The sequence below is a fragment of the Elephas maximus genome, chromosome 18 (genome assembly GCF_024166365.1).
Source record: "Elephas maximus indicus isolate mEleMax1 chromosome 18, mEleMax1 primary haplotype, whole genome shotgun sequence".
Lineage (NCBI taxonomy): Eukaryota > Metazoa > Chordata > Mammalia > Proboscidea > Elephantidae > Elephas > Elephas maximus.
This window is the reverse complement of record NC_064836.1, coordinates 13,341,753-13,353,287: the sequence shown is the minus strand read 5'-3', so window position 1 is coordinate 13,353,287 and position 11,535 is coordinate 13,341,753. Positions and strand designations below refer to the sequence as shown.

The following is an 11,535-nucleotide window of genomic DNA, read 5'->3' as shown; positions in this document are numbered from 1 at the left end:
TGGCTGCTTGGCTTTGCCTGCTAAAGTACCAGGTGTCATGGCAACTGCTGCAGTTGGCAGTAGCCTCTGGGCCTTCATAAAGGTCGTGGGGATCCGTGTGGCTGGGCCCCCGTGAGGCAGTAACCGAGCCTTGAGGGGCACTACAGTGGAGCACATGAGGGGATAGATGTGCCCAGGCCTAGGGATGGTTCCAGGGCTGGGCAGGTAGGTGCACCCAGGGTCGTCATGGGGTCAGGTGGTCATGGCCACAGCCTTCCCATGGACTAAATAGGTGTCTACCCTCCTTGTTCCTCTCAGATCCACCTCTGGAGCTGAGGGGCAGAAGTAACCAGTGTGAAGTCAGATTTGTTTCCAGCCTCCTGGGGCCTCACTGTCACAGCATGTGAGGTAGTGCTGCAGTGGTGAGAGAGAAGGCCCTGGGTACCGTCCCCTGCTCCCGAGGCTCCAGCCACCACCTGCACCCAAGGCGTCACCAGCAGGCACCATCCCACTGCCTTTGAGAAAACACTTTCATTCCTCAATCTTCCAGGGGCGTGGGGGTGCGGAGGGTTTAGGTACACCATCTCCCCCACAAAGTCTTGGAGTGCCCATCTTCTCTCCTTTCCCTGCCCCCAGACCAACCAACACCCTGCCTGCTTGTCCAGCACACCAGGTCTTGGAGGCCCATGTGTGGCCTGGGGCTCCAGGACAGAGGACTCATGTGCAGAGATTCATCTTCCTGATGGGTTTGACCCTTGCCCCTGCAGGAGAGGCCAAAGAGCAAGCTTGTGCCCCAGCCTTCCTGGTAATGACCAGGACACTCTGTTCCTGGCCTCGGCAATCCACCTGACCCCAGCCTATCTCTTATGGGGCCGGGGGTGGGGCTCCAGGGCACCAGCCCCAAGGTCTCATAGGGCACTTTCCCCATCCCAAGGGGACGCAGGGTGTCCATGTCTGTCTCAGAGCTGAAACGAGGGCAGGACAAGGGATCCAGGAAGTGGCAGACATTGGCCTCAGGCCCACCTGAGACTAGAGAACCTGGGAATAGGCTGTAAGGGTGAGCTATAGCGGGAGAGTCCTGAGGAGTCTGCCTGGATTTGGTTCGGAACGCAGTGAGGGATGGTAGAGGGGTGAGGGGCGTCGACGGAAGTTGAGACATGCAGCTCGCCCATATGACCACTAGAGGGCAGGCAGCCAAGCTTCTCTCCACAAAAAAAGCAGCATCTTTTCCGCAAGGGGCCAGGCCAGCTGGGCTTCACTGCTTGCCCCTGCCTAAGGCTGGCCAGGAGACATGGGGTGGAGAGGGCAAAGGAGAGGAGCCACAACGCTCTGGGGAACTGGCCTGGAAAAATCAAGCCACCAAAGTCCAGCAGCCATTACACTCCATAGATCAGAAGGCCAGAACGCTAATTCTTGGGGAGTTTTCACTCCTACCCCTTACAAAGCTTGTGGCTCACCTGCACCTACCTTCCCCCACCACCCTCTCCAATTTAGAAATTCCTTTTCCAGTGTTCAAGAGCCTTTGCTTGAATACTTCTTGTGTCGGGAAGTTCACTACCACTCTTAAACATCTTTGTTAAAAAGCTGTTCTTTATGTTAAGCCAAAATACTCATCATCAAGAACTTCCTCTAAGAGCCCAAGTCCTACCTGATGAGCTACACAGAATGTCTACACCCGTCCCCACCTCGCAGCTTGGAAGAAAACAATCTCGTCTCCTCTGTCCTCTCCTAGTCTCCTCTTTTCTAGACTAAACATCCCTAGTCCTTTTGGCCACACCTCTAAGGGCATGACCCCCAGACCCCTTCAGTTTGACAATGGCCTTTTTCAGTGAGGGGGCCAGAGCCAGCCTGATGCACCTAGGACCAGGCTTGTGTGATGCTCATCACCTCCCTTGTTGTGGACACACGCCTCTATTATTCTAGCCCAAGGCTGGATCAGTCCTGTTAGCAAGTCCAGCTATTTCACAAGTACTGCCATTCAGCTTTGTGACCCCATTCCATACTAGTGGGATTAATTTTTTAACCAAAGAGTCAGTCTTTTTATCCATCCTCGTTAATGTGCACTTTGAGAATTTCAGTCTCTCATCCAGCACTTTCAGACCTATCGGGCTGCTTTTCCTCTGGTGCAATAAGCAGGTTTTTGAGTCCTCATTCAAAACAGAGGGTCCGAGGTAGAGCCCTGAAGCACATCCTTAGAGACCCTGGTTGACTAATCAGCATGGGAGGGAGGGCGACATAAACGAATGGGCTTCGGGTGTGCCTGGGAGCTTTTTCTGGGCTGAAGACACACAGCTTTCATTACAGTCTCAAAGGGCTTCTTCTCCAAAAGGATAAGGCTTGTTTTCAGATGAGGACATCGAGATCCAGAAGGGAGACCTGACTCCCCCAAGGCCAGGTGGCTAGTTTGGGCAGAATCCAAGCTTCTGGACTCATTACAGCTTCTTAGCGGCCCTCTTTCTTATGACCTGGGTGGGCACTTTTGGTGAGGTTGGCTCACCTCCATGACGCAGGGGTAGTGTCTTATGCATAGTGTGGCTCTGTGGGTCAAGTCTGGCACTCCCCAGGCTTGGCCTCCCTCTCTAGGCGGGTTCCTCCCAGGCCCCACGCCTGAAGCTCCCATGAGCTGCCACCAGGGGGCAGTGGTGCTTGGGCCAGCAGCACATTCAGGAATTCTGGGTTAAGGCCAGCCTCTCTGCCCCAGCAAGGGCCAGATTCTGAAACGGTCTGTCTTTATTATGCCAACAACACAAAAAACCCCTTCTCCCCAGTGTAAACAGGAGAAACGTGCTGCTTAAGTTGCTCACCATTATCTTATTATTAACAAAATAAAGCACTATCTATGTTTACAGTCATAAAAAAGAAACAGCCTGGAAAGAAGTGGGAGCTTGAAGGAGCTGCTGGGGTCGCCAGGGGAGGGGAAAAGGCGGGATGCAGGCACAGGCTCCATGTCTGCCCCTGTGGGATGAGGGGTTCCCTTCCCACCTTGACCCCAGGGCTGTTCTGGATCTTTGGAGGCAGACTCCAATGGGCTTGATTTTCTTAGGGAAATATAAAACTGACCGGGGCAGACACCTTCCCCAGTGTGGAGTGGGAGGAGGGTGGAGGAAAGAAGGGAGGAGGACTGGAAGGGGGTGGGGTGGGTGGGGGAGGATGAGGGAGCCCCCACCCCCACCCCATGGGGATGGAATGGAGGCCAGCTGTCACGGAGACTCCTGCCCTCCAGGCCCTCTGTCAACACAGGAAGGGGGCACAATCAAGCCTCCTGCCCCCACTCCTGGGCCTCAGGCTGGGACCAGGGGCTGGGCCACCAGGCAAAGCCCCTTGGAGGCTGAGACATGTTCCCATGCTGCTCAGAGCTAAAAATGGCTCTGTGGGAACAGACTGGCGAGGCAGGGAGGCAGCGAAGGGGGGCAGGAGGTCAGGCAGGCTGATGGGCCCGGGCCCAGACCAGGGGCCTGCAGAGACTCCAGAGGGCACCAGAGGTGCAGAGACAGACAGAAAGGGAGAAAGAAACAGAGGGCCCTGCAGAGAGACAGGAGAGATGCACACAAGAACACACAGAACCTGAGACACCCGAACGGACAAAGAGGTAGCAATTTGGGGACACAGAGAGGCACAGAAAGAGGCCCCCAGAGAAGCAATAGTGGCATCAAGAGACACACCCACAGGAACTCAGCAACAGTGCCCGGCACATAGTGGGCACTCAATAAATATTTTAAGCAATGAATGAAAATAGATGAACACACACACACAGAGCAGCCAGAGGCACAATGGGCTTGGCAGAAGAAGAAAAAGACAGCAAGGGACAGAAAGGCCCTTTTGCACAAAGTACAAAGTGATCTTGAGATAGAGGAGTGATCTGGGGGGTGTGGGAGGGAGTCTTGGTCCCATGGTGGCTGGTCCAGCCAGGATAAGAATGGAGACAAAAAGCATGTAGCCCCAGAAGGACAGGTCCGTAGCTGCCATGCCCCCGGGTCACTAGACCCACACGAGGGGATGGTCATACAGTGTCCCCTGGCTATAGGCCCCAAGGACCAAGGAGCTCAGCCAGCTCAGCTCAGCCCATCCCCACCATGAAGGTCCTGCCCACCTAGGCCAACAGCCCCTTAGGTGTGCCTGCCAGTGTGGTGGGGAGGGGGCACGTCCCCTCATGAATATATCTACAGGAACACAGCTGTGCCCAATTCCCGGGCACACCCAAGTCCAAGTACCAACATAGTCTAGGTTGGCTGGCTGTGCCCACTGGGTCGGGGGCGAAGTCTCCCCCTGAGGGAAGAGGGGCCTGGCCAGGCTCAGTCTGTGAGCACTACCAACTCCCCATCGCTCTTCTCCTCGCCCTCTGAGTCGTCATCCTCGCTGTACCGGTACATCTCGCCATCGGCTGCCGAGTGCCTGTCCTCAGCGCCCTCGCCCTCCTCCCTGAGGCTGCAGGTGTTGACGATGACAGGCATGTTGGGGTCCAGGCTCCGGGGCACATAGTGTTCCACCAGGGGCTGTGCCAGGGGCATGCCTGCCGCCCGAGGGTACAGGACATCCGTGGAGCTCAGCTGCACCTGGCCAGCCTGCGGGCTGAGAGGCCAAGAAGGGGCGTGGTTGCAGACCTACCCTCACCTCCACCCCAACTCAGCTCTCGCCAGGCCTTCCCAGCCCACGCACTCCCACGCCACACCTGCCTGGCTTCAGGACTCATACACCTGCCCTCTGGTCTGCTTTCTGATGACCAAGTTCACTGTCAAGTTCAGCCACACATGTATATAGTCCCCACGCCATGGGCATGTTTCGCAGATGATAATCTTGGAAGATCATGTGTGAATCCAATTGTTGGAGATTTTTATCATATCTTAAATGCCCCAAGGGAGCTTCTGTTTAAAGGAACCCACTAGGGTGACTCCTATGGTCAAGTCAAGAACCCTCCTGTATGATGAATGCTTTGAGTTTTAATACCTCTGAATGTTTATTGTGTTCGTCAGAAAGGGGACCCAGAGGCACATTGCTGCAGGTACATGTGGCCAGTCCCCCAGTCACTCTTGTCACATACTACGTCATCCACAAAGTACCTACTACAGCCACACGCAGCCATCCTCAGTGACTCCTGGCCCAGCCATGCGCTGATAATGCTTAGTCACTCGGATGAATCAGACATCACAGTTCACTAGCAGTCACTCATAGTGACAGACCTGTGTCTTTAATTTCAAAGTACCACAGCCACACACAAAGCCATGTTCGGTGACCCAGGAGTCACACACGCAGGCCTGCCCCACACTGGTAATGCCCACACGTGGGTATGCAGACTGGCACGGACTGGCTGACATACACACCCACACTGCACCCCTTCTGGTGTTGCATGCAAAGGCAAGCCATGCACTGGTAACACCCACCACTCACATGAGCCACACACACACACACACACACACACACACACACACACACACAGAGCTACCTGCAGAGGACCTGCTTACGGGATCACGTAGCTCTGGCGGGCGTCCTGACGCCTGGTCCTCATCAGGGCCTTGTACTCGCCCACCCGTAGCCGCTTGCCCTCCACGATGCAGGTGCGCTTGGGCCTCGGCTTGTACTTGTAGTCAGGATACTTCTCCAGGTGCTGCCGGCTCAGCCGTGCCTGCTCCTCGTAGTAGGGCTGCTTCTCCTGGTTGGTCATGGCCTTCCAGCGGGAGCCTGGCCCATCCCCGGGGCAGGTGTCAGTGCAGGGCCCAGCCAACCCCTGCCCCCTGCAGGCCCCGGAGCCTCCGAGAAGACTTTGCCTCCCAGGTACATGAACAAGGTAATAATAGGTGAGAGAGAGAGGCCTCCTTGGATTTGGCACAAACGCATGAATGAAGTTGTGCGTATATGAATGAACTCAAATTGCCAGCTGAAGGCTAAGCACCCACCTGCCTCCCCAGTTGCCCAGAAACTCGAAAGTTGCTCCAAGGCCTCTGGTCTGCCTGGTTTACATAAACAAAAGAGCATCCAGCCAGGCCTCCCAGACCCAGAAGGCTCCCTGCTCAGGACAAAACACCTGGTCTTAGTTGACAAGGGACCTGCACTGACGGTGGAGAAGTCTCAATCTTGAAAACCGCCACTGTCTTCTAGCCCCACTTGCCCTGCCTACACCTCCTTGGAGGCCTCCAGTAAGGACATATGGTATAGAGTGCCTTTCTACCAACAGTCTCTCCTATCGCCTGCCAGAGCCAGCTCCGAGGGCCTGGGCAAAGACCGGAGAGGATCGGGGGGACAGAGTGCACGCACGCGCGCACACACACACACACACACGCACAACTCCCCCCTCCGAAGTAGGTCCTTGGGTGCTTTTGTATTACTGTGAGAAAGCACACGCGAGAAGTGCTACACAACAGGTAGCTGCTTTGTTCCTGCACAGAGTAGGTACAACATAGAAACATGGTAGGATGAGTAGGTGGTGCACTGTCTCCTGTTTTATCATTGGGTTGGGACTCTAGTGTCTGGGAAAGTCTTCAGAGTGAGCTGGGAGGGGCAGGATCAGGGTGAAGATGCCGATCCGGGTGCAGGGACACTGGGGGATGAGGGGATGGGGGGGTCTGTAGTGGCACTTTGGGGCTGGGGAGGTTCTTGGGTATTAGGGTGTAGGTGCTGCCAGTAGAGCCCTACAATGGTACAAGACCCCAGGACAGAGCTGCCCCCTCACCCCCTGACACCTGCCGCCCTTCAGATTCCACCAGAGTTCCACATGGTCCTGCTGGCCTCTGGTCCCTGGAGCATCACCCACTGGCCCTCACCGAGGATCTTGCTGATGCTGGAGTTGTGCATGTCCGGGAAGGCTTGGAGGATCTTCCGCCGCTCGTCCTTGGCCCACACCATGAAGGCGTTCATGGGCCTCTTGATGTGGCTGCTATTCCGGGACTCGGGAAAGTGGCGGGAGCCTGGGGTGCAGGGGCTGAGTCAGCTGGGTGGCCTTTCTGGGGTGAAGGGTCTACCCCAGGGCAGGGAGAAAACAGGCAGCCCCTACTTGACCACTAGGAGGTGCTGGGGAGGCTCCCAGGACAACAAGCCCAGGACAAACAAGGCAGGAGGAGGGTGCAGAGGAAACCAACAGCCAGCAGCAAGATAGCAGCAGAGGCCCAGCCAGGGACCCAGAGACAGACACAGGACAGATACAAGAGCAAAGGCCTCTGAGGAGAGACAGCAGAAGCCTGCAGTCACAAGATGTAGGAAAGCAGCCAACAGACAACGGGACAAAAGAAGCACACATGCTTGGAGAAGACTCCATAGACACACTAAGGGAGCGAGGTGATCAGGGACAGACGACATGATCCACCCTGGCCCTGGTGTGGAAGCAGCGGCGGGGCCCCCTGCCCGTCAGCCCCAAGCCCGGGGCCCTCACCATCCATGTCGCAGCTCAGCATGGCTTCTTCCAGTGGGTGCACGCAGCTCTCCTCCAGCCGCTCCTTGGCTGGGGACGAGTCCAGGCTGATGAGGTCCTGGGGTGGACAGGGGAAACCTGTACAGCAGTCCCTCTGCCTCCCCTACTGCCCTCCTTTTGGTGGCCTCAGACTCTGAGTTTTCCACCCCTGGCCACCATCTGTCCCCTGTTCCCGGTGCAGGGGAGCTGGGGCCCATACTTTACGGAAGGGAGTGTTGGGGGAGCTTTCCAAGGCTGCACTGTGGCCGTGTAGCAGCTGTCGAGCATCTTGGATGGCTTTGGTGACAGCATCCCCTTCACCAAGGAAGCCTGTGGGAAAGGGGGGAGAGGGAAGAGAGAGCTGAAGGGGATCACTGAGCCCAAGTCCAAACCCAACCCTGCTGCCCCTCCTCCAGCAGCCTTCATGCCGTGTCCTCCTGTGAGTTAGTAGTCCGTCCATAGAGCTGCTGCACCGTGCATGTCTACAGGGCCACCATTAGCACTGGCCCCTACGCAGCGCCAACAGACCAGGAATGGGAATAACATACCCTGTGGCCTGGACTCCTGATGCCTGGGTGCCCAGATCGATATGGAGGAGGGGGGTGAAGAGGAGGAAGCCTTATGAGACACTGAATGTTGGAACTAAAAGGAACCTAAGACAGCAAGTCTAACCCCTTGATTTACAAGAACTGTAACCCAGAGACAGGAGGGGACGTATCCACGTCATGGTCATGTCATGCCTCCTTGGCTCGCCCCTGGTAAGGGCTAAGGAAAAGGTGCAGGTGACAGAAAGCTTACCCAGAGGCAGGCTGGGGGGGCTCGCCTGCAGGTCCCTTGCGGAGGCCCCATGACTGGGGGGGCGGGGTCCACAGTTGCTCATCTTCAGGCTGGGGGAGCTGGAGGTGCTGGGTGGCTCGGGGGCCTTGGGCTTGGCCGTGAGGTTCAGGGGCTGGGAGGGCTCCTGGGGAGACCCAGAAGGTCAGAGGGTGCGACACCAAAGCAAACCCCCATAGAGGTGCAGAGGGGACAGATGGTGACAGTAAGAAAGACCAGCATACCCAGAAAAGACAAGGAGGCAGAGAAAGAGGAGCAGAGGAGCAGGTGAACAAGAATGCAAGATGCCAGGGTTTCACCATCTACACCCCAACATCCCTGGGAAGGCAGCAGCTAGGGAGGGGGCCCCAGGCCCGCTGGGCAGGGGCAGTACCTGCAGGGGGTGGTGGGCGGCCACGGCCCCAGGCCTCTTCACCACTGGGCCAGGGGGGCTGTGCAGCAGCTGCAGCGGATACTCCACTGTGGAAAAGGCGGCAAGGAGAGAAATCCTGGATGAGCACAGAACAGCAGACACCCTGCTTGACGAGGTCCCAGCACCACAAGGTGGGCAGAGCCTCGGGGCTGACCCAACTTGGCTCTAACCACTGCCCTCCCCAGCCCCAAAGTGCTGCTAGAGACCCCCCATCCCCTCATCCCCCAGTGTCCCTGCACCCCGATCAGCATCTTCACCCTGCTCCTGCCCCTCCCAGCCCACTCTGAAGACTTTCCCAGACACTAGAGTCCCAGCCCAATGGTGAAACGGGAGATGGTGCACCATCTACTCATCCTACCATGTTTCTATGTTGTACCTACTACGTGCGGGAACAAAGCAGCTACCTGTTGTGTAGCACCTCTCGTGTGCGCTTTCTCACAGTAATACAGTGTGTAGCACGTAACAGCTACTCAATACATCATTATCCTATTTTACAGGTAAAGAAACTGGGACCTGGAGAGATTAAATGGGTTGGTCAAATGGCTAATGACAGCATCAGGATTTGAACCTCTAGACGTCATAGCCCATCCCTTCCCCCCTACGTGGTGCTCTCTCCCTTCTACCTACACTGCTTCACCCTCAACCAGGCCCAACTTCAAGGAGTTGACAGGATGGAGGACAGCCATGCATACCACTCACTAAGCACATGGAAGGGGGTGCTGTGGGTGGCACAGGCAGTGAGCCAGAGAACTTTGTTCCAGCTGGGGGTGCTAAAACAGGCTTCTGGGGCAGAGGGTTTGAGATGGGAGCTGGTGCCAGCAGAGCAGGCAGGGCGCAGACAAGCCAAGATGGAATTGGGGGTGTGAGCAAGAGGTGGGGGTAAGACTGGGCATGTGGGCAAGGTCAGATCCAAAAAATCACTGCCATCAAGTCGATTCCGACTCACAGCAACCCTATAGGACAGGGTGGAACTGCCTCATAGGGTTTCCAAGGAGTGCCTGGTGGATTCGAACTGCCGACCGTTTGTTTAGCAGCCACAACACTTAACGACCACGCCACCAGGTTTCTACGGTCAGATCCAAAAAAAACCCAATGCCATTGAGCAGAGGCCCCTAAATGCTGAGCTTAGGAGTTTGGACTCTGCTGTAGGCAAAGGGGCGCCTTCTGAAGCTAGAGAGCTGGCAAAGGACGTTATTCACCCTCAGCTTTAGGAAGGCGGATCTGGCAGTCCACCAGCCCCTGCCTGCTAGAATTCTGGAGCAAACAACGTAGGAGGTTGACCTGCCCGTCCCAGCCTTTCTTCAGAAGCTCGTTTCCTGCTCACCAGCTCTAGAAAGCATTCTACGGTCCCTCTCTACAGGCCTCTGGCTTCCTCACCTCCATAGCACTGTTTCATATTCATTTGGAGTTGCAGTGGTTCTGCGCCATTGCCCCATCTTCCACGTCAACCCTCCCTCTCCTGGGTCTCCCCAGCTAACAGAAACTTCCTTCAACACAAGGCCTGACCTTTTCATCCCCTTGTTCTTCCCCTACGCCCCAACCCTTGGTGCCAGCCAGGTGTAGGCCCAAGTCAGTGGTGCTGACCAATGAGTGCATACCCATGGCCTACTGGCTCTGAGGTGGATGCAAAGGAACTCTCCCTGGGGGCCTTCTCTTTCCTGCTCTTTCTCACTGGCGCAACAGGCAGGGTAGACCGGAGGGAACTGACTTTAAAGCCATTCACACTCCTGGGCCAAATATGGGCGGCATTGCTTCTCTGTCCCTATGACCCTTCATTATTATGGCCTAACAATTCTCTGTTTCCATCCCCACTGTCACTGCCCCAGTTCGGCTCTCATCCCCAATCACTGGAATCACCTCAGCAGCCTCCCACGTGGTCCTGCTGGTCCCCACTCCATACCTTATCACCCCACAGCCAGAGTGACTACATAGTCTCTACACAGGTGGTCAAAAGTGTTCTATGTCCTACAGAATCCATTCCAAGCTCTGCGCTCCAGCCCCAACTACCCTCCTGGCTGAGTCCCACTCCCCCTGGCATGGCCTCTCCTCAACCCTCTCTGACACCCCCTGCAGCTTCCTGCCAAGTACTTGGGGTCCCTGCCTTTCCCCGTGTCCTCTATCTTCAGCCCTCAGCTTCACCCTCACAATCCTACCCATTCTCCCAGGACCAGATCAAATGTCTCCCCAAGAAGCTTTCCCTGGTTCCCCAGTTATGACTCTCCTTCTCCCTCCCCAGACTGTAAATTCCTGGAGCTCAGAGACCCCATCTTGTCACGGCCACGACCACCCCAGCACTGCAGGGTCTGACACGTGGGGAGCACTCCATCTGTTTGCCGAATCTCAGCGACTGGGGACAGGCATGCGTGGCATAGCCAGGGCAGAGCGGGGACGAGAAGGTAAAAACACTGGCTGCTGGGATGTAGAAGCATTAGTCTCAGTTAATGCCAATGATCAGTAGAGTTCATAGTTCTGGTACCAGAACTGGGGAGACAAGCCCTACATTAGCCATGTCATCTTACATCTGGTAAGCACTTTATGGTTTCCAAAATGCTGTTTCTTTTCAGTCTCCCAGCGAACTGCAGAAGAAAAGAATAATTCTTCCACTGGACAGATCCAGAAAATGAGGCCCCAAAAGCAGCAAATTAATGGATAAGAACAATTCTGGGGCTCCTTCCTGATCACCTTACAACTAGTCAGCCTTGGCGGTGGGACCCCTCCCCACACATGCTCACCTGGTTTGCAGGGGATGGGCTGAATAGGCAAAGCCAGTTGGGAGTCAGGAGTGACAGGCAGAGGTTGGTGGGTTGGAGGGAAGGCTGGGATCATGACATAAGGCATGTTGACCTGCTGAAGGCGAAGAAACCTGTGAGTCCTGAGGGGCCCAAAGGGCTACCCAGCTATGGTCAGCCCAGGACGCAGGATGGGCCCACCG

The 11,535-nt window shown here is 56.1% G+C and overlaps 1 protein-coding gene across 6 annotated transcripts in view; it reads right to left on the bottom strand.

Annotated features, from left to right (window-relative positions):
* Positions 1-3,151: 3,151 nt before the first annotated feature.
* The window catches only part of SOX13 (SRY-box transcription factor 13), a 54,675-nt gene continuing 46,291 nt past the window's right edge, over positions 3,152-11,535 (bottom strand). For 2 of the 6 annotated variants that reach the window (XM_049858341.1, XM_049858342.1), the window contains exons 7-14: positions 11,123-11,450; positions 8,565-8,650; positions 8,156-8,318; positions 7,578-7,687; positions 7,340-7,436; positions 6,735-6,878; positions 5,439-5,655; positions 3,152-4,548 (exon numbers count right to left, since the gene is read on the bottom strand). In XM_049858341.1, coding sequence (XP_049714298.1) covers positions 4,272-4,548; positions 5,439-5,655; positions 6,735-6,878; positions 7,340-7,436; positions 7,578-7,687; positions 8,156-8,318; positions 8,565-8,650; positions 11,123-11,450 — 1,422 coding nt within the window. In that variant the 3' untranslated portion in view covers positions 3,152-4,271. Of the gene's footprint in view, positions 4,549-5,419; positions 5,656-6,734; positions 6,879-7,339; positions 7,437-7,577; positions 7,688-8,155; positions 8,319-8,564; positions 8,651-11,122; positions 11,451-11,535 lie in introns of all 6 variants that reach the window. The other 4 variants (XM_049858344.1, XM_049858345.1, XM_049858343.1 and 1 more) reach the window with 4 other exon arrangements.